The 21,750-nt window shown below is 39.9% G+C and overlaps 2 protein-coding genes across 8 annotated transcripts in view; both read left to right on the top strand.

Moving 5' to 3' along the window:
- Nucleotides 1-5,108: 5,108 nt before the first annotated feature.
- septin3 (septin 3) lies at nucleotides 5,109-16,862 on the top strand. Of its 3 annotated transcripts, none has more exons than XM_058381235.1 (10): nucleotides 5,109-6,091; nucleotides 9,768-10,004; nucleotides 10,151-10,279; nucleotides 11,683-11,764; nucleotides 11,864-12,001; nucleotides 12,449-12,566; nucleotides 14,088-14,183; nucleotides 14,445-14,541; nucleotides 15,302-15,353; nucleotides 15,626-16,862. In XM_058381235.1, exons 1-10 carry the CDS (start codon nucleotides 5,890-5,892, stop codon nucleotides 15,756-15,758), a joined length of 1,284 nt encoding a protein of 427 aa, XP_058237218.1. In that variant the 5' UTR covers nucleotides 5,109-5,889; the 3' UTR covers nucleotides 15,759-16,862. The 3 variants fall into 3 exon arrangements, with proteins under 3 accessions (XP_058237218.1, XP_058237219.1, XP_058237220.1); XM_058381236.1 differs by lacking the exon at nucleotides 5,109-6,091 and adding an exon at nucleotides 6,685-6,835; XM_058381237.1 differs by lacking the exon at nucleotides 5,109-6,091 and adding an exon at nucleotides 8,231-8,428.
- Nucleotides 16,863-21,285: 4,423 nt separating this feature from the next.
- Nucleotides 21,286-21,750, top strand: part of atf7ip (activating transcription factor 7 interacting protein) — a 52,074-nt gene continuing 51,609 nt past the window's right edge. For 2 of the 5 annotated variants that reach the window (XM_058379999.1, XM_058380000.1), the window contains exon 1: nucleotides 21,286-21,612. The gene's annotated coding sequence lies outside the window, so the exon portion shown is untranslated. The remainder of the gene's footprint in view (nucleotides 21,613-21,750) is intronic. The other 3 variants (XM_058379993.1, XM_058380001.1, XM_058380003.1) reach the window with 2 other exon arrangements.

Here is a 21,750-nt window from a genome sequence, read left to right on the forward strand (position 1 = left end):
AAGAAGTTAATGCTGGTTCTGATAGAAAGGTGTCAGAATACACAGTGCAGGACGGGTCAGGGCTGTTCTGGCACCAAAGGGGTGAACAACACAATATTAGGTAGGTGGTTATAATGTTATGCCTGGTCGGTGTAAGTGAAATAACCTGATTGAACCCACAATTGAAGACACAACCATTACACAGTTTAATGTACATTCATTTGGTTTTTTATCAACACAAGCGTGATAACCACACCGTCACCTGAGTGTGTGAGTTTAATTTAAGGCAGCTTATGCAAGAACGTAAGAAAAGGGGACTATTTTAGGAGATAGTTTAGGGGCAGAGTGGGTGTGTTTGCAAATTAAAAATCCAGCATGTATTATTATGCACCTTGCAACTCACTAATAATGACACTGTTTTAACTACTGCAGTGAGTGAAGGAGTGAGAGAAAGCGGGTCAGAAAAAAAAATCCCTTATATAAGGCTCTATCACTCACCCACCCTTTCCTCGTCATTATCACAGCTGTTACTATAGTAACACACCCCCCCATGTGGAACGAGAATGGCACAGCCCTGATTTGGACTGAGAGAGAGAGAGAGAGAGAGAGTGGTGAACAGACCCTCAAGTACATCATCAAATCGCAGTATCTTTCCATTCACCTTCACAGCCCTCCACGGATTTTAATAGTCATACTGCAGCCCAGGTGTTCTCATCGTCCAACCAGTGTGAATTCACACAACCAGAAGCAGTACAAGAGCATATTAATCCAGGTATGTGCTGATGCCAAGCATGCATGTCATGTATGAAGTCGTACATGCTGCATAGGTGCCGTATAAAGTCTAGTCACGATAAACTCACTTCGTTTAGACATTTTCTGGTTAAAACTGCAGTGTATTTTACACCACCGTCGCTTATGAGTATAGAAAACTATTGAATAGGGTTCAGTGCGTGCTACTCGGAGAATAAAATCCATTTCCCTCCATCACATTCACCACAGGATGTTTGTGGACTGGTTCGTCCCGGTCTATCTGCTCGTTTCCGTGCTGGTCCTGGCTGGGTTTGGAGCCTGCCTTTACTTCTTGGAGCCTGGGCTTCAAGATGCTCATAAGTGGAGTAACAAGTCCATCAAGCACCAGCCTCTGGTGCCCACGCTGAAAACCCACCGAGATGACGACAGCAGTGCGCTCATATGACACGATGTGTGAAGGTTTCAGATCAGGGATCAGTAGACGCTTTCCACGGATTTCCACGGATGTTCTTTTGCAATAAGAATCCTCTGGTTGGTTAACAAGAAGAATTTGAATTAGCAATTCAGTATTAAACTGTACATTTCCTTGTCACTGGGTCGGTACCGTGAAACATACACTATTTGTACCTCGTGTGTGTATGTTTCACCTGGAAAGGAGGAATATAATTCCTTTAAAGAGACAAGGATGATTGAATGTATATTAAATGATTGTACCTTAAACGATTTTGTAGGTACTCTACTTTCACATTACCATGTAGAACATCTACCCTTGAACTGTTAGCTTGAATCTGCCGTTAATTGTTTTAATCAATGTAACATACATCTAAACTTTAGCTGACTTTTTCCCCCACATATGCACTTTACACCTGATTTCTCTTCCCTTATACCCTCTAAGGATTATTTTTTGTTTTGTGCTAATTGTTGTTGCACGTATTGTCGTTGTTCATATTGTGCATATGTTGGGATGCATATCTGTGAACACTTAATAAAACACTTATCGGTGTTTCTACCAAGACAGGATTATAGAACCATGTCTTTTGTTCATTTCGAAAAGAAAGCCAACCTTTACAATAAGCAACACAATATATTAGTAGTTGTCGAATACATGTGAGATAATGTCAGTTGTTGTTCAATAAATAACCTCAATAAATATGAGATCTTGTCTAAAAGATGAATACAAATATATTATTTGGAACGAAACGGATAACGTCTTATGAAAAGATACAGACATATAGATAAAGGGCGTGTACTATTCTTTCCAGAAAGTTCTGGTTGATACTAAAGGTGTGTATTTGATACTAGAATTCCAAAGAGATTAAGAGAAAGCAAAAAGTGTTTGCATCATCCTTAGTAACTGCCTGGTTAGGATTACGACCAACAGTAAACCAATTTCCACCTGCACCCTGTAGGTCAATGGCGCCGATGGCCGGGCCTCGACCCATCCGAGGATTGGATTACACTGGTTTAAATTAAAGCAATATATTTTTTAACTGGAAAATAAAATGATGAAATTTCATTTAATAAATATCACAGGGAGGTACAAAGAGAAAATGACTGTGTGGTTAAACAAAACAGCCTCACAGTATTCACACAATATTGTGACAAACAAGAAACAACAGTGCTGGCATCTCTACCTCTGTTTTTTCTTAATGTTTTCGAAAAAAGAAACAACATACTTTAGGTTTTTATATCTGTATTATTTTACTCTACTGACAAATAATTTTCTTTCATTCTAGAAATAAATGCTTGAATTAGCAAAATGCCCTGCCAATTGAACAAGACTATTACAAGCTATAAATGTCTAGAAATACGTTTCAATAATCTTCATTTTAATGCTATCTAATTTTTAAATCTTAAAAACTTTTATTATATTCATAATGTATATTCATAGTGTGATTGCATTGCATGTACTGGAAAAAATACCATACAATATCTTTCATGTCAAGTTCAATTAGAGCTTATCCATCCTGTACCTGCCTTATTCCTAATTAGGATCACAGGGATCTGCTGGAGCCTATCCAAGCACACATTGGGCGAAAATCAGGGGTATACCCTGGACAGGTCACCAGTCCATCACAGGGCCACACACAATCTCTCCTATGAGCAATTTAGAATTATCAATCAACCTAATGTACATGTTTTTGGACTGTGGGAGGAAACCAGAGTACCCAGAGAAAACCCACACAAGCACAGGGAGAACATGCAAACTCCACACAGAAAGGCCCCTGCCTGTTCGAACCCGGGATTCGGACCCAGGACCTTCTTGCTGTGAGGCAACAGTGCTAACCACTAAGCCACCGTGCTCCCCCAATGAGAGCTTATATACAGTATAATTAGTTGAAGTTATTCAGAATACCGAATACTTTTTCCCACATCATTTTCAGTGATACTTATCATTTACAATACATTCTGTTTCTTTTGGTTGGACAAATTTTGACAAACAAAACATTTACCCTGTCACACATTAAATGCTACTATAAATAACCTACATTAATAAATGGGTCATGTTTTAGCAACGTTTTAATCCATAAGCTTTAAGATTTTGTATAAAATTCTCAACAATTACAAGCACTTCAAGACTTTGTTGCTTGTGCCCTTCTCCATGATCATTTGGGAGTTTCACACACTCTCCATCGTTTATCAAGCATGGAGTGATGGGAGTGGGTGAGTGAGACAGCGAGGCTTTAGAGGAAAGGAATGGGGAGAATGTGATTCTGGTACCCACCACTTCCTGTTGCTCTGTTTTTCTCTCGTTTTCCCATCCCGTCTCTCCCAGTCAGCAGAGAGATGCAAACTAAGAGGTTGGTTCTTCTCTTTTTCTTTTGACTAATTTATGATATAAACGTCTACACATTTGAATATGTGTGGCTCTTAACCTTTGTGCATAAAGTTTGATTGAGTACTGTATGCTGCTTGTGTATATAATGAAACAATGTGTAGAAAAGATCCTCAGATTATATTTAATGACATTTTTTAACACTCTTTCATTAACTTTATTTTTTTAAGACTACTTTTGCTTGCCATAACTGTTGCAATCACTGGGATTGTGCTTTAAATGTTTAACTAAAACCCACTACTACAATATGAGCCAAAGCGAGCTAGACCACAGTGAATCGTCCTGTCCCCTGTATGTCTCCTCTCACTCTGGTACAAGACTTTCACCTTGTCCACAGCGTCCATCCTCTACATCCCCTACTCGTCTCTCTCCAGCCCCTCAAAATCTTTCTCCTTCTCCCTCACCCAGCTCTCCTGCTCGTCTCCCACCAAATCTGGTTCTCATCAATTCATCCTCACCTTCAAGGCTTTCTCCATCTCCCCAACCTGTTTCATCATCTTCCTCTTCTGTCTGTGCATCTCCTTGTCCATCACCTCTTTCTCTGCCTTCTTCCTCCCCTGCAATATGGCTTTCCCCTTGCTCACAGCCTCTCCAGTCATCCCCTACAAGGCTTTCTCCATGTTCCCAACAGCTTGCTTCTCATAGTCCTACTAGACTCTCTCCATGTTCCGTACCACTCTCTTCCCCCGTCATCCTGAAAAGGCCTATCCACATCTCCTCATTCAGTGACAGTGGGAGCCCCCTGGATACTTCATCCCACACTTTTCCATGCAGGTACTTGCCTTAGGATTTAATGCTTCTGTTATCCTTAAAGTGGTCACTCCAGTGTCAATAACTAATGGGAATAAATGTTGTGCAATATTGCTGTTTTTCTTCATAGCAAACCAGCATCTGTTACAGATAGTCTGGAATCTCTTCCAAGCAACCAACCTTCTGTCCAAACCACTGTCCAATCAGACAATGGTCAATCTCAGTTGACAATAACATCATCCAGTGAGAGAAGGGCTAAAACAATCCCCATCTCAAAAACAAGAATTCAGCAAAAGCAAAGACAGGAACAGTTACCTAGGCACCAGTTCCAAGGCATGCTTCGTAAAGACGTCGGTTCAGAAAACAAATCCATCATGAATATCATGACGAAGAAGGAAATTATAAGTCGCCAAAACCTGAAACACGTTGGAAGAGGTCCACAGAGCCTTGCACTCTATAAAAAGAGACATCTAACCCAGGACCCTGTCTTAATTCAAGCTCGCCAAGGCTTAAACAAAACAGTGAAGACTGGAAACCCTGGATCAAGACTTTTATCTGACAGGGCAAAGCTGAACCAAGCTTTGTTAAAAATGCAGAAGGATAAAGATGTGTGTGGTGGAGAAATGTCTCAATCTAAGACACATATGAAAAAATCTGAAGCAGGCAACCAAACATCAGGTCTTACCAGCAGGCTTCCGAGCAGTTCAAGCCCTGACAAACCATCCTCTGAGTTTCCTAAAGACCATGAATTGTTAGTATTTCCTAAGCAATATAACATAGTGGCTTCCTCATCCTCTTCCAAAGCTCTAAATTGTGATCCAGAGACTCACACCTCAGGCAAATTCACTGTGGATTGCCTTGCAGATGCTTATGAGAACAGCAGTTCTTCTTTGCTTGAATTAAATACCAGTAATACTGAAAACCTTCAGTCTACTCATCACAGTAAGCCTCAATTCACAGCTTCAGAAACAGACACATGTATTAGCACACTTAATCAAACCAAGCAGACGGACTGCTTCCGATTCCCTTTGAAGAGTCATGGATCATCTTCCAAAACCAGTCATTTGGCCAGAATCTGTAGACCTGAATCAGAAACAACCACATCAAATTATATTCACACACCCAGGCAACTCAACCAGAGTGACCAGCTCCCTTTGAAGGGCAGAACCTGTAGACGTGTGATCAAAGGGGCAGGTAGTTTTTCTGACAGAAAGTCCACATGTCTTATATCTACTCAGGCACGAAAGAAAGACTTATCCTCTCAGGAAACAGGGAGAAGATGGTCCCAGAAGAAAGACTTTTCCAAGCCATCACAAAAGAACCACCATGGTTCAGATACAGATTCCTCCAAATCTATCTCAAGTCGAACAAGCTCTCTAGAGGAAGACACACACTTGAAAAAACACAAGCGTTTAGAGGTACAGATAAAGTGTAGTAAATCTTGTAGCACACAATCTACTAACACACACACATCCAGGGACACAAGGGATGATGCAGTGATTCAGACCACCTGCCCAGGAGACCTGTACAGTCATCCCAACCTACAAGCACATAGAGCCATTCCAGAACTTTCCATGGCTGACCGGATGCCCCAAACTGGAGCTGACAAAGCATATGAACAGTCCTTAAGAGACGAATACAGTCTGACAGTTGAACAAGTGAATTTTGCTAAGTTACATCAGCAGGATGATTCCCTACCGAGGAAGCCATCTGTTTCTGAGGCGAGGAAGAGCGAGCAAGAGATAATCCCACTTCCTGCTATATATGCATTTTCACGTAAGTACAAGCCAAATGATTTCTAAGGCTCAACAGGTAAAATGATAATTATTGTAAATTTATCATTTTAAAACATTTGAAAATTGGCAAATACAATTTTTGTTGCATAAATACTTGCATATCAAGCTAATAACATTAGACTAAGTAGCCTGAATGTATTGTCCAATCCTGATCCTAGAGATTTACCTGTCTGCAGAATTTATCTTCGTCTTTTATTGCTAACTCTAACCCTAACCCTTAACCCTCTTGTACTCCTGAACATGAAGAGTAAATGCAGTAGTTGTCAGGTTCAGAGGATAGTGAGTATCCTACATCAATTCTTCCTACAGGATCACAATCATTTGCTAACCCTATGCACTAGACACACTAATAGTTCAGTATACAGTCTATATTTTACTAACTACTTAAATACCCAGCTACTAAGCTGACTCCTAAAACAACTAACAACATCAGCTGACAAAGTTCATTTTAAACCCTGATTGCTTTCTAATACACACCACTATAATAAATAACATTACGGCTTCGGAAAAGAGAGACGCACTGTCTTATCAGGCTGCACACATGCATTTCCTCATAAGAAGATAAGGAAGGGTATATAGCAAGGGTTTGCCTCTCGTTGCCGCAGAGTATAGCAACATGCCCGTACTACGACTTCCATGCGATCAAGTAAATATGAGCTAAAGAGGTGGCACACCTGTAAACAGGATGCACATGTGAGTGCAACATGGGACAAAGCAGTAAAATGTGAGTAGCTGGAGTAGTCTGAGTGCTAATGGGTGTTTTCTCACTATGTAATTGAGTTCTCTGTAGCGGTCTCGGCCTGTTAGAGAGCTGTGCCAGCATTTGCATGTGTCCTGGCAGATTGCCACACTTTTTTAATATATGTTTGAGAATATTTCTGAACAACTCCTAAACCAACGTAAAGAATAGCAATCAAATAAGGAGAGATATAAAACATTTTATTACTTAAAACCAATTTTTTCCTGCCAAGTATGCTGGATTTTAAATAAAAATGACTAAGAATATGAAGACTTATGCAGACCTTTTCATAATATATATAAAGCTGCTTAACATATTTAAGGAAATCAGTTTATTATCAGTTTAATTTTCTATGCATATTTATACACTATATTGCCAAAAGTTTTGGGACACCCCTCCAAATCATTGAATTCAGGTGTTGTTTTTCAGCGGTTGGACTCGGCCCCTTAGTTCCAGTGAAAGGAACTCTTAATGCTTCATCATACCAAGACGTTTTGGACAATTTCATGCTCCCAACTTTGTGGGAACAGTTTGGGGATGACCCCTTCCTGTTCCAACATGACTGTACACCAGTGCACAAAGCAAGGTCCATAAAGACATGGATGAGTGAGTTTGGTGTGGAGGAACTTGACAGAGTCCTGACCTCAACCTGATAGAACACTTCTGGGATGAATTAGAGCAGAGACTGTGAGTCTGGTCAAAACCGGGACATCTGCCTTTACATGAATGTAATATGGAGTTGTTCCACCCTTTTCAGCTATAACAGCTCTTCAGGCAAGGCTTTCCACGAGGTTTAGTAGTGTATTTATGGGAATTTTTGACCATTCCTGTAGAAGCACATTTGTGAGGTCAGGCACTGATGTTGGACGAGAAGGTCTGTCTCACAGTCTCCGATCTAAATAAGAGTTCCTAAAGCATTAAGAGTTCCTTTCACTGGAACTAAGGGGCTGAGCCCAACCCCTGAAAAACAACACCTGAATTCAATGATTTGGAGGGGTGTCACAAAACTTTTGGCGATGTAATGTATTAATATACATAGAAAATTAAAATTGATAATAAATTGATTTCCTTAAATATGTTTAATAAATGTCAATTATTACGAGGCAGTGTGCACGTGCAAGTGTCACTTTAGATAAGCCGAATGAGATAAATGGAGTTTAACTATTAGTCTGTAATATTATATCATTTGAAAAATAATAATAATAATACGTAGGTTCCCTTTGGAAAAAGGTGTACATATTCTTTGTGTATAATATGTACATAAATATTTCATAAATATTACATACTTATTAATTTAAATCATCTCTAAATATCTCAAAAGCCTAAACAGTGCTCTGCGCATGCGCGCTGCATCATTCCCCCTCGTCTCCTTAGCAACGGGAAAGGACGGAGTAGGGAGGGAGTAACGGCGGAGAGAAAGAGAGAGAGAGAGAGAGACGGAGGGAAAGAAGGACGGGTTAATGAATCACGCGAGGTTTTCCAAACATTGCTCTTTATTAAGCAGCTCCAGGACATACGGCTAAAATACCGTATAGTGTTTGCGTTTTCTTTCACAGAAGCTCCGGAGAATCTGAACTGGTGAGTCTGAAACAAGCGTTAAGGTGCGGTAACGGGAGCGCGAGACTCAATGAAGAAGTGGATGAACACAATGGAGGTCCATCCACCGTCACGAGGCTCAGGGATGCTTACATCCTTATATATGATCAATCTTATAACATTGCAGGGGTTGTTGTCTTACTGATTAAACCTGTTAGAGGTTCGTGGTGTGTGGAAAAATGGAGTGTGGGGTTTTCATTGCAGAGATTTTTTAAAAATAAAATTTCCTGCTAATTTAGGCAGCGTGAAAATAGGACATGACTCCACAGGGATGCAGTGGACTGAGATTAATCCTATTTATACCGCATGTGTTTGTGGCTTTATAAGCTTTAAGAAGCCTTATGAAGGGATTAGATGCTAAATCACTCGATCCTTCAGGATTTGGGTGGAATAAAAAACATGTTCAGGAGAGATGTTTCTCTTTAAATACTGCTTGACCTATATTATAACAGAATACTTGAGTTGTTTCGTCGGACGCTTGGATTCAGAGTTACAGCTGAGGGACATATCTACCATTTTCTAAGGCTGTAAAGATTGCAACATGATTCTGAGAAACTGTTTTAAGAAACTATAGTGCACTACGCATGCATCGTATAATAACCACTGACGGTCGGGTTGTTAATTTGTTATTAAGCTGAAACGAGATAAGAGACAAAGCACTTGAAGATGATTTCTGGGATTACATCTGATTGAACGTTTCGGCATCTTATCACTTTCCTTTGCAGTTAAACATGTGGATTAGAAGCATGTAGAGATGAACGTCCTAAAAGAAAATGAAAAAAGAATGAAACTCTATATCGCCATATCCTTTTTTAATATTCTATTCCATATTCTTTCTTTCTTTCTTTCTTTCTTTCTTTCTTTCTTTCTTTCTTTCTTTCTTTCTTTCTTTCTTTCTTTCTTTCTTTCCCTGATTAACTGATTGATTGATGGATTGACTGATTGATTAATTGCATCAGGAAATTGAGTGGCTTAAATCTGATTTGGCTTCATTATTCAGAAATTAAAATCCAGTTTGTTTTATTCATTTGCTGCCATCAACACTCTCTGAGCACAAGATGCACAGTTTATATTTAACTAACTAAAGAACAGGCGTCACAATATCTATCTATTCCTTCCAGACAACCTCACACTATACTGAATGTTTTGTCCTTTATTATAACACAGGCTGTACCTATTTTAGGGACTCAATAGCTTACTGAAATCTCCTGGAGCAACACAAAAACATAGAGATGTACTAAATCACTCGGCTTGATGTCTGTTAGCTATCTATGTTTGAATTCCTGATGTCTCAGTCTCACTTTGCTTTCTCTTGTTAAAGACATGTCAGAAATCGTGCCCCCAGAAGTGAAGCCCAAACCTGCCGTCCCTGCCAAGCCATCTCATGTGGTACTACCTGCTACCACCCCTCCTGGGCCCCTCCAGGGGTCAGGGGCTGGAGGTCAGGGGTCAGGTGGAGGCTCAACATTGCTGGGATATGTTGGGATAGACACCATTATTGAACAGATGAGGAAGAAGACCATGAAGACTGGCTTTGATTTCAACATCATGGTTGTAGGTTAGTGAAAATCTTGAGCTGTGAATCGAGAAGATAAAGTTAGCCTCTGAAGACCCAACCCAACATGATAATATCTCTAAATAATTTGAACATCTCTTTCTCTCCCTGTTCCATCGTTCTAATTTTTTTGTCTTCTTTTCCCCTAGGTCAAAGTGGCTTGGGAAAATCTACCATGGTGAATACTCTATTTAAGTCTCAGGTGAGCAGGCGGAGCTCTGGCTGGAGTCGTGATGAGAAGATCCCCAAGACTGTGGAGATTAAATCTGTGTCACACGGTAAGATATAACAGAGCTGGTGGTTGAGATCCATTTTGTTTTAAACATGCATGAGTCTAGATGCATCGATTCTTCAATTCAGGCCAAAAGTGTATTATTTCTATATCTTCTTCTAAGTTTTTGGGAAGAGTTGCTTTTTATTGGCTTTCTTCATTTCTATATAAAAAAGTAACATTTTGGAGAAAGTCTATTTCCACAGAACACAGTCTCCCTTCCTCAAAGTATCCAGTGATTGTGAAAGCGTGCTATTTTCATTTTACCAGAGTTCATCACAGCTTTTGCTATTATCCTTTCGGATCATTTTACATGTGGGGCTTGTGGTGTTTTGCCTCTTGTCTCAATGGCAGAGCATTTTTTGTTAGGATTGGTTATTTCTTCTCTTCCAATGCAGCCATCAATTGTGGTGTACCTCAGGCCTCCATCCTGGGCCCTATGCTGCTGATTAATTATGTTAAATAGTCCCACCATCCCAATGTGCACTGTCACATTGGTGTTCTTGTCCGAACTTACTTTGATTTATTAAGCAAATAAAAACCTATCTCAGTATTATCTAAAACGAAACCCTATTTCACAGAGATCTCTGCACTATATCACTGGGAGATAAATTCCTAATGTTCTCTTTGTCTTGAACTTTCATCATGGAAACAAGGACTCTTTGTCTTTAAGGACATTGACAGAGTCACAGTCAGCCTGGTCTGTCCTCTGCCCTGGGCAATACCACAGGCCTGATACTAAATGCCCTTTGGGTGCCAGCATTTGTGCACAGCTGGAAAACAGTAGGCTATGGCATTCGGCCCAGACCCCAAATCAGCCGAGACACACTGCTGTGTAGGCTTAATGTTTCAACTGTGTTGAATGTGCAGGCAGATGTAATATACCAGTGTTGGGTTCTTTCCATGTAGAAAAATCCCCCTTTTATATATTCGAAAGATTTTTTGTATCGTCAGCTCTATGTCATGAAAAGCTTTTTGTGTCGACGTTCCCACTGCTTTGCATTTGTCCAAAAATATCTTGGAAATTTTAGGCATGTTCTAAAGGTTCTGTTGAACTCTTGTGAGAAGAAGATATATTTTCATTTTATTTGAAGTTGCACTTTAGTTTATTTTAAATGCGTTTTTAGTGTTTGCATTTTTATAGAATGCATGAATATACACTGCAGAGTAAAAATAAGCCTCCATTTTCACACCAGAGCTTTATATTTATAGGCATTTCTATAGCATTGCTAATTTTCTCACTCATTATGTCTCTCACTGAATTTTGATATCAACACAATACTTTTCCACAATGATTTTCTGCAATTTGATCAAGATATTGTTTCAGTCATTCGTTATATTATTTTGCTTTTGGTCTTGTTACTTACAAGAGTGAGTTATTGGTGATGTCGTTGTTATTTTCTACTGTAGTGATAGAGGAAGGTGGTGTGAAGATGAAACTGACAGTGATTGATACTCCTGGATTTGGGGACCAGATCAACAATGAAAACTGGTGAGTGAGGAGGTGTTTGATTTCTATTTTTGTCCTGTTGTCCATTCTGTCGTCTGTCTTTGTATTCAGTAGTCTTAAACTCCTTTCTTGTGTTTACAGCTGGGAGCCAATATCTAAATATATCAATGAGCAGTATGAGAAGTTTTTGAAGGAAGAAGTTAACATTGCCCGTAAAAAACGGATTCCGGACACCCGAGTACACTGCTGCTTGTACTTCATATCTCCAACTGGACACTCGTGAGCACAAATACATCACATCCTGAAATTCTGCACAAAACGGTCTAATTAATTCAAATCTAACAATAGTTGTCTTTGGCTAACTGAAGTGGATTGTCTAGATGCATATAATAATTGAATTTCCAATGTGAACATGAACTGAAAAAACTGTTCAGATTTCAGCCTCCGTGGAAGATGGTACCATTCATACAACGTGATGTACCCACTGGTCACTGCACAGAAGAACTTAATTTAAGGCAGTCGGCTTGGAACAGCCAGTTAATATGACATGTCTGAGTGGTTGTCTGAGATACATTAATCAAGTCAGGCTCATTTGACTCTTTGCTGCAGTGATCTCTGCAGTTCAATCTATTAACTGCCCCCCAACCCCCTTCTCTCTTCTGTTCTATAGTTACACTCTCTGACCTTCTGCCTTTCTATCTATCTCTCTCTTCCACTTTGTGTCAGACTGCGACAGCTGGACATTGAGTTCATGAAGCATTTAAGTCGAACTGTAAACATCATTCCTGTCATTGCCAAAGCGGATACTCTGACTCCTGAGGAAAAAATAGAGTTCAAGCAAAGGGTGAGAAAGAGTGCATGGATGGATGGATGGATGGATGGAGGGATAAGTGAAAAGATGGGTGAATGGATAATTAGTAGTATGACGGTTGAGTGAATAATGGATTAATGGATTAATGGATTGATGGATGGATGGATGGATGGATGGATGGATGGATGGATGGATTTTTAAAATATGGACAAATAGGTGGATGGATGAGAAATAGGAGGATGGATGATGAATGCAGTATATGGATGGACAAATGAAGATGGGTGGCTTGTTGATGGATGGATGGATGGATGGATGTATGGATGGATATATGAAGAAATGGGTGGATGGATAATCAGTAGTATGAGGTTGAGTAAAAATGGATTAATGCATGGATGGATGGATGGATGGGTGGATGGATGGATAATCAGTAGTATGAGGTTGAGTAAAAATGGATTAATGCATGGATGGATGGATGGATGGATGGATGGGTGGATGGATGGATGGAAGAATATTTAGAATGTGGACAAATAGGTGGATGGATGAGAAATAGGAGGATAAATGAATGAATACAGTATATGGATGGACAAATGAAGATGGGCTGCTAGTTGATGGATGGATTGATGGATGGATGGATGGATGGATGGATGGATGGATGGATAGACAGGTAATTAGATTAAAAGATCTTATATGTGGAAGAATGGGTGGATGGATAATCAATAGTAGGATGAATAAGCGAAAAACCAATTATGGAGTAGATGTTGAGTAGATGGAACCAAGATACACCATGTGGCCACCTGAGACCTGACCATCACTCCTACTGTAATTGAGGGTCTTTCCTAAACTGTTCTCACAAAGGTGTAAGGACACAATAGTTTGTATTGCAATGTTTTTGTATGCTATACAATTGCAATTTTCCTTCACTGGAACTAAGAGGTCCAAACCTGTTCAAACATGACAATGTCCCTGTGCACAAAGCTATGGAGCCATGAAGAGGTGGTTTGCCATCTTTGGTGGTCTGCAGAGAGCCCTGACCTCAACCCCACTAAAGGTGTTCTGGGATGAAACACAATAATGTTCTTGTGACTGAACAGGCACAATTCCTTGAAGGTATCTTCTAAAATCCAGTGAAAAGCCTTGTCAGAAGAGTTCAGAAAACTATAGTAATAAAGGTTAAGCCAATTTCAAATGAATACCCAGAGATTTGGATTGGGATGTTCAGGAAGACCATATGGATGAGATGGTCCGATGTCCACATACTTTTGGCCATATAGTGTAGGTGTATGGATGGATAGAAGGATCTTTAGAATGTGGAAGAATAGGTGGATGAATGAATATATGGATGGCGGTTTGATGCATGGATGGATGGATGGATGGATGGCTGAATGGATGGATGAATGGATGGATGAATGGATGGATGGATGGATGGATGGATGGATGGATAGGTAGATTCATAGGTGGTTTGGTGAACAACTGATTGGTTGGCTGGATGAAAAGCTTAATGAAAACTCATGTATGATAAAAATATATACATTTAAATTCTCTTCCCTTGTCCAGGTGAGGAAGGAGCTGGAAGTGTGTGGAATCGAATTTTATCCACAAAAGGAGTTTGATGAAGACCAGGAGGACAAGGCTGAAAACGATAAGATCAGGGTATAGTGCAAATTAATGAAAACTACCTTTTACAATGCACAGAAAACATAGCTGTAATATTATTCCCACATGTTGGCTATTGATGTTTATTTGCCACATTTTTGCCATATTTCCATTATTCCTGTCCTATTTTTTTGTCCTCTGTTGCTCCACTTCTATTATGCTATCGGCCTGTGACTCATCTGTCTTCCCTCATAAATGAGTTCATATGTTATTGTAGAATGCATCATTAAATCTGTGTGTGTGTGTGTGTGTGTACAGGAGGCCATGCCTTTTGCAGTAGTAGGAAGTGACAAAGAGTACCAAGTCAACTGCAAACGGGTTCTGGGTCGGAAGACTGCCTGGGGAATAGTAGAAGGTGCGTAAGCTCATTGTGTCATTCTCTGTCCTTCCACTGAAATCAGAAACGACTAGAGAGATTCAGATTTAATAAGACTCTTCCCAGTGCTCACTTGGTTGTCTAAGGTCTTAAACACTGCAGGACATGGCTTTATAGAAAAATAATCAGCACATACTGAAGTGTTTTATTCCTTTTACACCACAAATTTCTATCCATTTAAAGTTAAGTTTAATGCTGTAGAATGTCAGAAAAATTATAAACATGTCTCTGCGTAGCGATTTTTTATACTCTACAGCTAATTACAGTAAAAGCTTGACTATTTTTTATAGTACAGTAGTGAGAAAGAGTCAATACATTTCTAATACATATGGAGAAATAAGAAGGTTGTATGTGTGTGTGTGTGTGTGTGTGTGTGTGTATTTGGACACCAGAGTGTGTGAATTGGTCAGTTCCATGCCATTGGCAAGGCGTCAAACAGGATTCAGCAGGAAAGCAGAATGAAACAGAGAGTGTGTGCATATGTGTGTGTGTGTGTGTGTGTGTGTGTGAGAGAGAGAAAGAGAGATGTCAAATTATCTGTCCTATTTAAGCATGTGACTTGTCGCTGCTGAAGACATTTTGAGGGCATCTTCGATGTCAGTCATTTTATCCATTCCCCTTGTATATGCTTCTCCCTAGATGGGATTGTTTTTCCATTTTTTGGGATTGTTTCTGCAGATATTTTTGGTGATCGTAAGATCATTTACATTCAGTTTCTTGTATTTCCCCCCCTCATCAGTTGAAAACCCGAATCACTGTGAATTCTCGCAACTCCGGGATTTCCTGATCAGGTAAAATATATTGCAAAATTTATTTTTTATTTCCTGTTATCATTATAAGTCCTTGTTAGAGACAGCTTATAAGTAACACACATAAAACATGACAATATGTTCTGTTAAAGGAAAATAAGCCATGATAGTGGCATAATGTATTTCCACTTCATAATGTATTTTCCTGAAGTCCGTGAACATAGCATAAAAACTTTGAATGGCTTAATTCAGGTATAATTTCCTCAGTAAATGTTAAACACTATATATTGATTACTGACTTTGCTGCTTTATAGGTCTCACCTCCAAGACCTGAAGGAGGTCACTCATAACATCCATTATGAGACGTACCGGGCCAAAAGGCTCAACGACAACGGAGGCCTCCATCCCATTTCAACCAGCAACAGCACACAGGAAAGCAACCTGTAAGCGGGAAACACTGAGCGAGAGAGAACGATTGACGAGAGATAATGAAAGATGATAAGGGATAATATTTTTGTGGATAAATACATTAGCACGTGCCCTTGTGGAGTTCATCTTAAAGCTTTATAACCATCTGAGCATGTTCGTCATTGCCTCTCTTTTTTGCAAAGCGTCCTTTTTTAAAAAGCAAATAACGACAGCACATCAAGCTAAGACGGGGACAGCCTCTAGATACTACAGTAGATATAAGTTCAAATATGGATGGATGACAGCACTGCCATTCACCTGCACACAATACGTAGGAGTTTTAGAAATCTTTTAGTGAAGTCTACTTTGTGTGATCACTTTCTCTAATAGCCTTTAGGTAAAGAACCTGCCAAAACAATTCAGGACTCGTTTTTGCACGCCTTGATGGTGATATACTGATGCACACATCAGTGTACTTTTACCATTTAACTCTTTCTAACTGCACTGCAGCATTTACCACTGGCTGCATGTCTTACCCTGATTACCAGTGATCCTTTCGGACACCAATTCAGGACTTTCTCATTATCCAGACAAGCACACCAAGTACCGATTCCTCTCAACCCAAGGTTTCTGAATGTTTACTCCCATACATTTTGTAAGCTTGTTTCTAGACTGTGTGTGCACAAGTGTGTGTGTGTGTGTGTGATAGAGAGAATGTGCCTTTATATCTTTTAGGTTCATCTTTCCAGTGTTCGAACAACTCAAATACATTAATAATATTCAACTTTAATTTTTATTTTGTTTTTTTAAGAATATTTTATCTGTGCCATTGTTTGTATCAGTGTGCCTGTATATCGCTGGAACAACAGTATTGCTTAATGTCTAAAAGTTCACTTTGGTGTTAACCACTTGATATTTTAGTCAAAGCACAGGTCAAGTCACGATCCATTTAGGGGAGAGAAATTGAACCGTATCACTCAGATCATCTCCAATCTTTTGGATGAATACACATTTTTATTTAAGTTTGTTTTTTTCTCTCATTAATGCTTTCGGTGGAATATTAAATTACAAGGATGGTATTCTTGCTGAGTGTTTTTAAGTGTTATTTATTACATAATTTAATAAACATGTTTTTTTCCATCACTTTTTGACTTTTCTGTAACCGTATATATTTTCATCTACGATCTCTGCTTTAGGAAAAACTGCAGAAACGGAAATAATAGAATCACTGTCCAGTACCTCAGAGCAATGACCTGTACATGAACAGACAACTCAGGAACATGTGGCACATCATTTATGGTGAAATGACGTGCCAAGTTACTAGCTTGTTACTCCTAGCTCTGACAACAGTAGGCTGCTGAGATAAAGAAGTATTTAAATTGTTCCTCTCTAGTTGTAGCAGCAGTCTTGATCAGTGCATCAACCATTTAGTAAAATTTATACCACTACATCTTTATTACACAAAACATATTCAACACATGCTAACTGAGACAATGGTATTTTTTGTTTATCTTTCTTTATCACTAATCTCTGGTAACCACTTTATCCTGGGCAGGCTGGTGTTGGATCCAGAGCCTATCCTAGGAACACTGGGTGCATGGCAGGAATATGCCCTGGCTAGGATCGATCACATTCACACACACATTCACATTCAACCAAGAGCCAGACCACCTTACTGGAATGATTGTGGGATAAGCGGAAGAAACAACTCAGAGGATACCCATGTGGTCAACAGGAAAATGTGAACTTTCCACACAGACAGAAACACACTATGCCCCTGTATGTGTAGAACAAACCAAAATGGTCAAATGAATTGTGTGCCTATGAATAGATATGAAACTGCAAGTGTTGCATTCAGGGTTATTTGGTTTAATTGAATAACCTATAAAGCTCTGCATTTGGATCAAATGCAATTATTGTTAAATACAAGTGTGTTTGTAAAATAAAAATAAAACTTAAATTAAAACTTAAAACTTAAAAACTTAAAACTTAAATAAAAAAGAGTCATGAGCTGGCATATTAACCGCTGCACCATATAGCTTCTCAAGAAGTTGGAGCAAATTGCATGCCGTGTCTTTCCGTGAGAGCATGTGCATGTCCAGGATCTGTAGGAGGACAGAACGTCCTCCTGATCCTGTATGGTTGAGCGGATACGCATTTCTCTCATTTGGCTGACACTTTTATTAAGTGACATACAACAGACACTTGCATATGCACACTGGCTATAAACAATTGATATTTATTAAGCTGCTTAACATATTTAACGAAATCAATTAATTATCAGTAAAATTTCTGTGCATGGTGGCTTAGTGGTTAGCATGTTTGCCTCACACCTCCAGGGTCCTGGGTTTGAGTCTTGCTCCCGCTCACTGTGTGTGTATGGCGTTTGCATGTTCTCCCCGTGCTTGGTGGGTTTCCTCCCACAGTCCAAAGACACGCTTCTAGGCTGATTGGAGTCTCTAAATTGCCTGTAGTGTGTGATTGCGTGAGTGAACGAGTGTGTGTGTGCCCTGCGATGGATTGGCCCTCCATCCAGGGTGTATCCTGCCTTGATGCCTGATGGCTCCCCGTGACCTGAGGATAGATTGGATAAGCGGTACTGACAATGAAATGAAAAAAATTTCTGTGCATATTAATACACTATATTGCCAAAGGTTTTGGGACACCCCTCCAAAATCATTGAATTCAGGTGTTGTTGGGGGGTTGGGGTTGGGCTCGGCCCCTTAGTTCCAGTGAAAGGAACTCTTAATGCTTCAGCATACCAAGACATTTTGGACAATTTCATGCTCCCAACTTTGTGGGAACAGTTTGGGGATGGCCCCTTCCTGTTCCAACATGACTGCACACCAGTGCACAAAGCAAGGTCCATAAAGACATGGATGAGTGAGTTTAGTGTGGAGGAACTTCACAGAGTCCTGACCTCAACCTGATAGAACACCTTTGGGATGAATTAGAGCAGAGACTGCGAGTCAGACCTTCTCGTCCAACATCAGTGCCTGACCTCACAGATACACACTCCTAAACCTTGTGGAAAGCCTTCCCAGAAGAGTTGAAGCTGTTATAGCTGCAAAAGGGAGGGCCAACTCCATATTACATTCATGTGCATGTAAAGGCAGACGTTCTCGCCAGCAGGGGGCGGTGTAGGACAATAAACACAACACCAAAGATGTTCAGCATGTCCACAGGATGGCACACAGCCCAACGCGGGAAACGCGCCAATCAAGACTGCCGAAGTGCTCGCGTTTTCGATATGTACCACGAACATCGCAGATATCGAAAATAAAATGACACGGATATACAAACACAATTGCATTTAATCACAGTGCATAGTACAAAACGACAGCCATGCCAACCCACACACACAAACCAATGACAACTCTTTAAATCACAAGATCTAAGTGGGAACTTTCATGAAATGTTGTCTGCATAATAGAACAAGACAAGATTATGCCTTTAAATGAGGTGCAAAGGTAATAGGTTTGGACTGTTTCTACATTTCTTTCACGCCATGATTGTTCTCGCGCTCTTTTGCCCCTCCTCCTCCTCCTCCTACTGACTGTTCAGTACTTCGCGCGCTTCTCTCCTCAACCCCTCCCTCTTCGTAGAGACGGGGGAAAATGGGCGTGGTCAGAGAGTCTGCTGTAGAAAATTCTAGAAAAGAAAAACATGGAGGCTGCTCTTCTTGGTACCAACCATTTTACAAATTTTTTAACATAAAAATCCATTCCACTTTTGATATAGATATATATAGGTATTCTTCAGTTCCCATGTTTATAGTTTTCTTATGCGGGTTAATTCAACTGCACTTTTATTCACTTTAGTGCTTTTGTTCTTCTTTATCAGATACTTCTACAGAGATCCTGTAATAATGTCAAGATGAACTGAAAACTAAAACATAAACAAAGTCTATGCTTTCCCCAGTGTACTAAAAATAGCCATATCCTGTGTGTCTCTGTCTTTTCCTCGTCTGAAAGCAATAAGCGGGGCATTTTCAATAGGGATCACTTTCAATGGTGGGGGCCACATTTCAGATCTGACCTGAATAAGGATTTGATAAATAATCATAAACAAATCATGTTTTAAATATATATCTTTCCTAAATATGAAACCCCCCTAGAGGTCATTGGTGGAACTGCAATATAAATAGGCTAGCAGACATTTTGGGCAGACAGAACACACACACACATTAAGTCTCAACCTGAACGTGGCATAGAAACAAAATGGCTGACTCTATAGTAAAAAGCTTGATCAATTTTTCACCCATCAGCTTTTCCAAATTTCTACTTTCGTCTCTTTATTTCACTGTAAGGTGCTTAGCTCCCCCAGTATTGCTAATTTCCAAATAGTACGCTTGCTTCGAAGACAGCAATGATAACGATATGAAAACTAATGCATTTTTCTTCGCTAATGCTTTTGAGGCCCTTTTAATGGAAGATTATAGGAAAGTAATTTTGCTGTGTTAGTCATTAACACTGATGAATCATGCACAGTGTAAGCAGAGACATTTACACAAAAGGGTAATTTTATGTATTTATTTTATTTTATTTTTTTTTAAATTAGCTGGTCTTTGGAGATTACTCATCTATAGAAAATAACATTAATAATAGATTAATATTTGTAATTAGCTGATTTACAAGTGATGACACCAATTAGAAACTAGAACTAATGCTGTATATTCGAGGCATGCTAGACACAGAGCTGGACATGTTGCATTGACATTGTGCATGTGCAGGCTCCGCCCACCCCCCTTCCCCCTCGCTCGCGCGCACATCTCGCCTTTCCCTCCCCCCCTTTTTTTCTCACCACAATCCTAATTCTTTTCTCTCTCTCTCTCTTTTTTTTGATGCTGTATGAGCTTTTTTAACCCCTTTAGATCTTAAACGCATTTTCATCTTAGTTACACGGCTCCTCCTCAAATATATCACGATGACCACTTTTATCGTGGATTCGGTATCGTAATCACCCCCCCCCCCACGCGCATGTGGTCGTTCGGGGACTGTGTGAAGAGGAGGAGGAGGAGGGTGAGGGTGGGGGAAGGGCCGGGCACAGAGAAACGATCCCTATAAAGTCGTTCGTTCTTGCATGGGTGTTTTTTTGTTGTTGTTGAAATATGACACATAATGAAAATAACTCTAATTTAAAAATTATGTTAAGTTTTTTTCAAAAAACGATGGCCAGTAAATATGCATAATATTGCATTGTTTCTTTACGAATTTTCAAACATTTCTACGTTATCGCGGTTCAAACGATATCACACACTATTAAGATCACATATGCAAGCTCGAGATGGTTTCAGTGTTCCTCGCGCACGCCTTCGCACTCGAACGGCTCGTGCGTGTTACATGTGTGTAAATTCAACGGTTAAATTCACAACAATTTATAACATTTTTTTTTTGCCTCGATTTTCTTTAGCTCATATAGCGTCATTAGTTGTTGTTTTTTTCTGCTAACCCTTCTACAGCAGGTAGGAGGTAGTCGTTTTCTCTCAATCGCTTTGCTCTCGCGCACTCCTTCACCCCCCCCCGTCTCTCCTCCTCCCCTCCTTTCGGCTTTTGTAACTCTGTGCGCGCGAGAGAGGAAGAGCGCTCGAGACTATACACTGTTTCACCAAAGACCGCCGCGGTCACACATACACACTCATACTCACACACACACTCACACTCACACACACACACACTCCTACTGTCTACAGTCAGTCCACTTGTGTGTTTGTGTGACTGTATGCAATTCCGTCACCCTTACGCGTTGACGAGTCACGCTGTAAGCCTGGCACTTTCAAATTAGGAACTGAATCAGTACATGTAAACAATAACAAAGACGAGACTAGCTATTTGCTCATGCATTCTGGACGTACCGGCGAAAGTGCACGCGCATCGCCGGTCTAAAACAGTGGGTGAGTTTTTACACTTTACTAAACTTCGATCGCCGTTTGTTTTGAAAGTGCATTTGTAAACACTAATGCATTTGGACTGTTTCTCAAGTTTCAGTACCCAGTACCCAGAGATTCAGCCATTTACATGTCTTTTAACTA

This window comes from Hemibagrus wyckioides, linkage group LG26 (assembly GCF_019097595.1).
Source record: "Hemibagrus wyckioides isolate EC202008001 linkage group LG26, SWU_Hwy_1.0, whole genome shotgun sequence".
Taxonomy (NCBI): Eukaryota; Metazoa; Chordata; class Actinopteri; order Siluriformes; family Bagridae; genus Hemibagrus; species Hemibagrus wyckioides.

Coding starts and splice junctions, on each gene's coding strand:
- septin3 (XM_058381235.1), top strand. CDS start 5,890: ATGGCTGACCGGATGCCCCAAACTGGAGCTGACAAAGCATATGAACAG. Junction 10,005..10,150: donor TTTCAACATCATGGTTGTAG/GTTAGTGAAAAT, acceptor CTTTTCCCCTAG/GTCAAAGTGGCTTGGGAAAA. Junction 14,542..15,301: donor TGCCTGGGGAATAGTAGAAG/GTGCGTAAGCTC, acceptor CCCCCTCATCAG/TTGAAAACCCGAATCACTGT.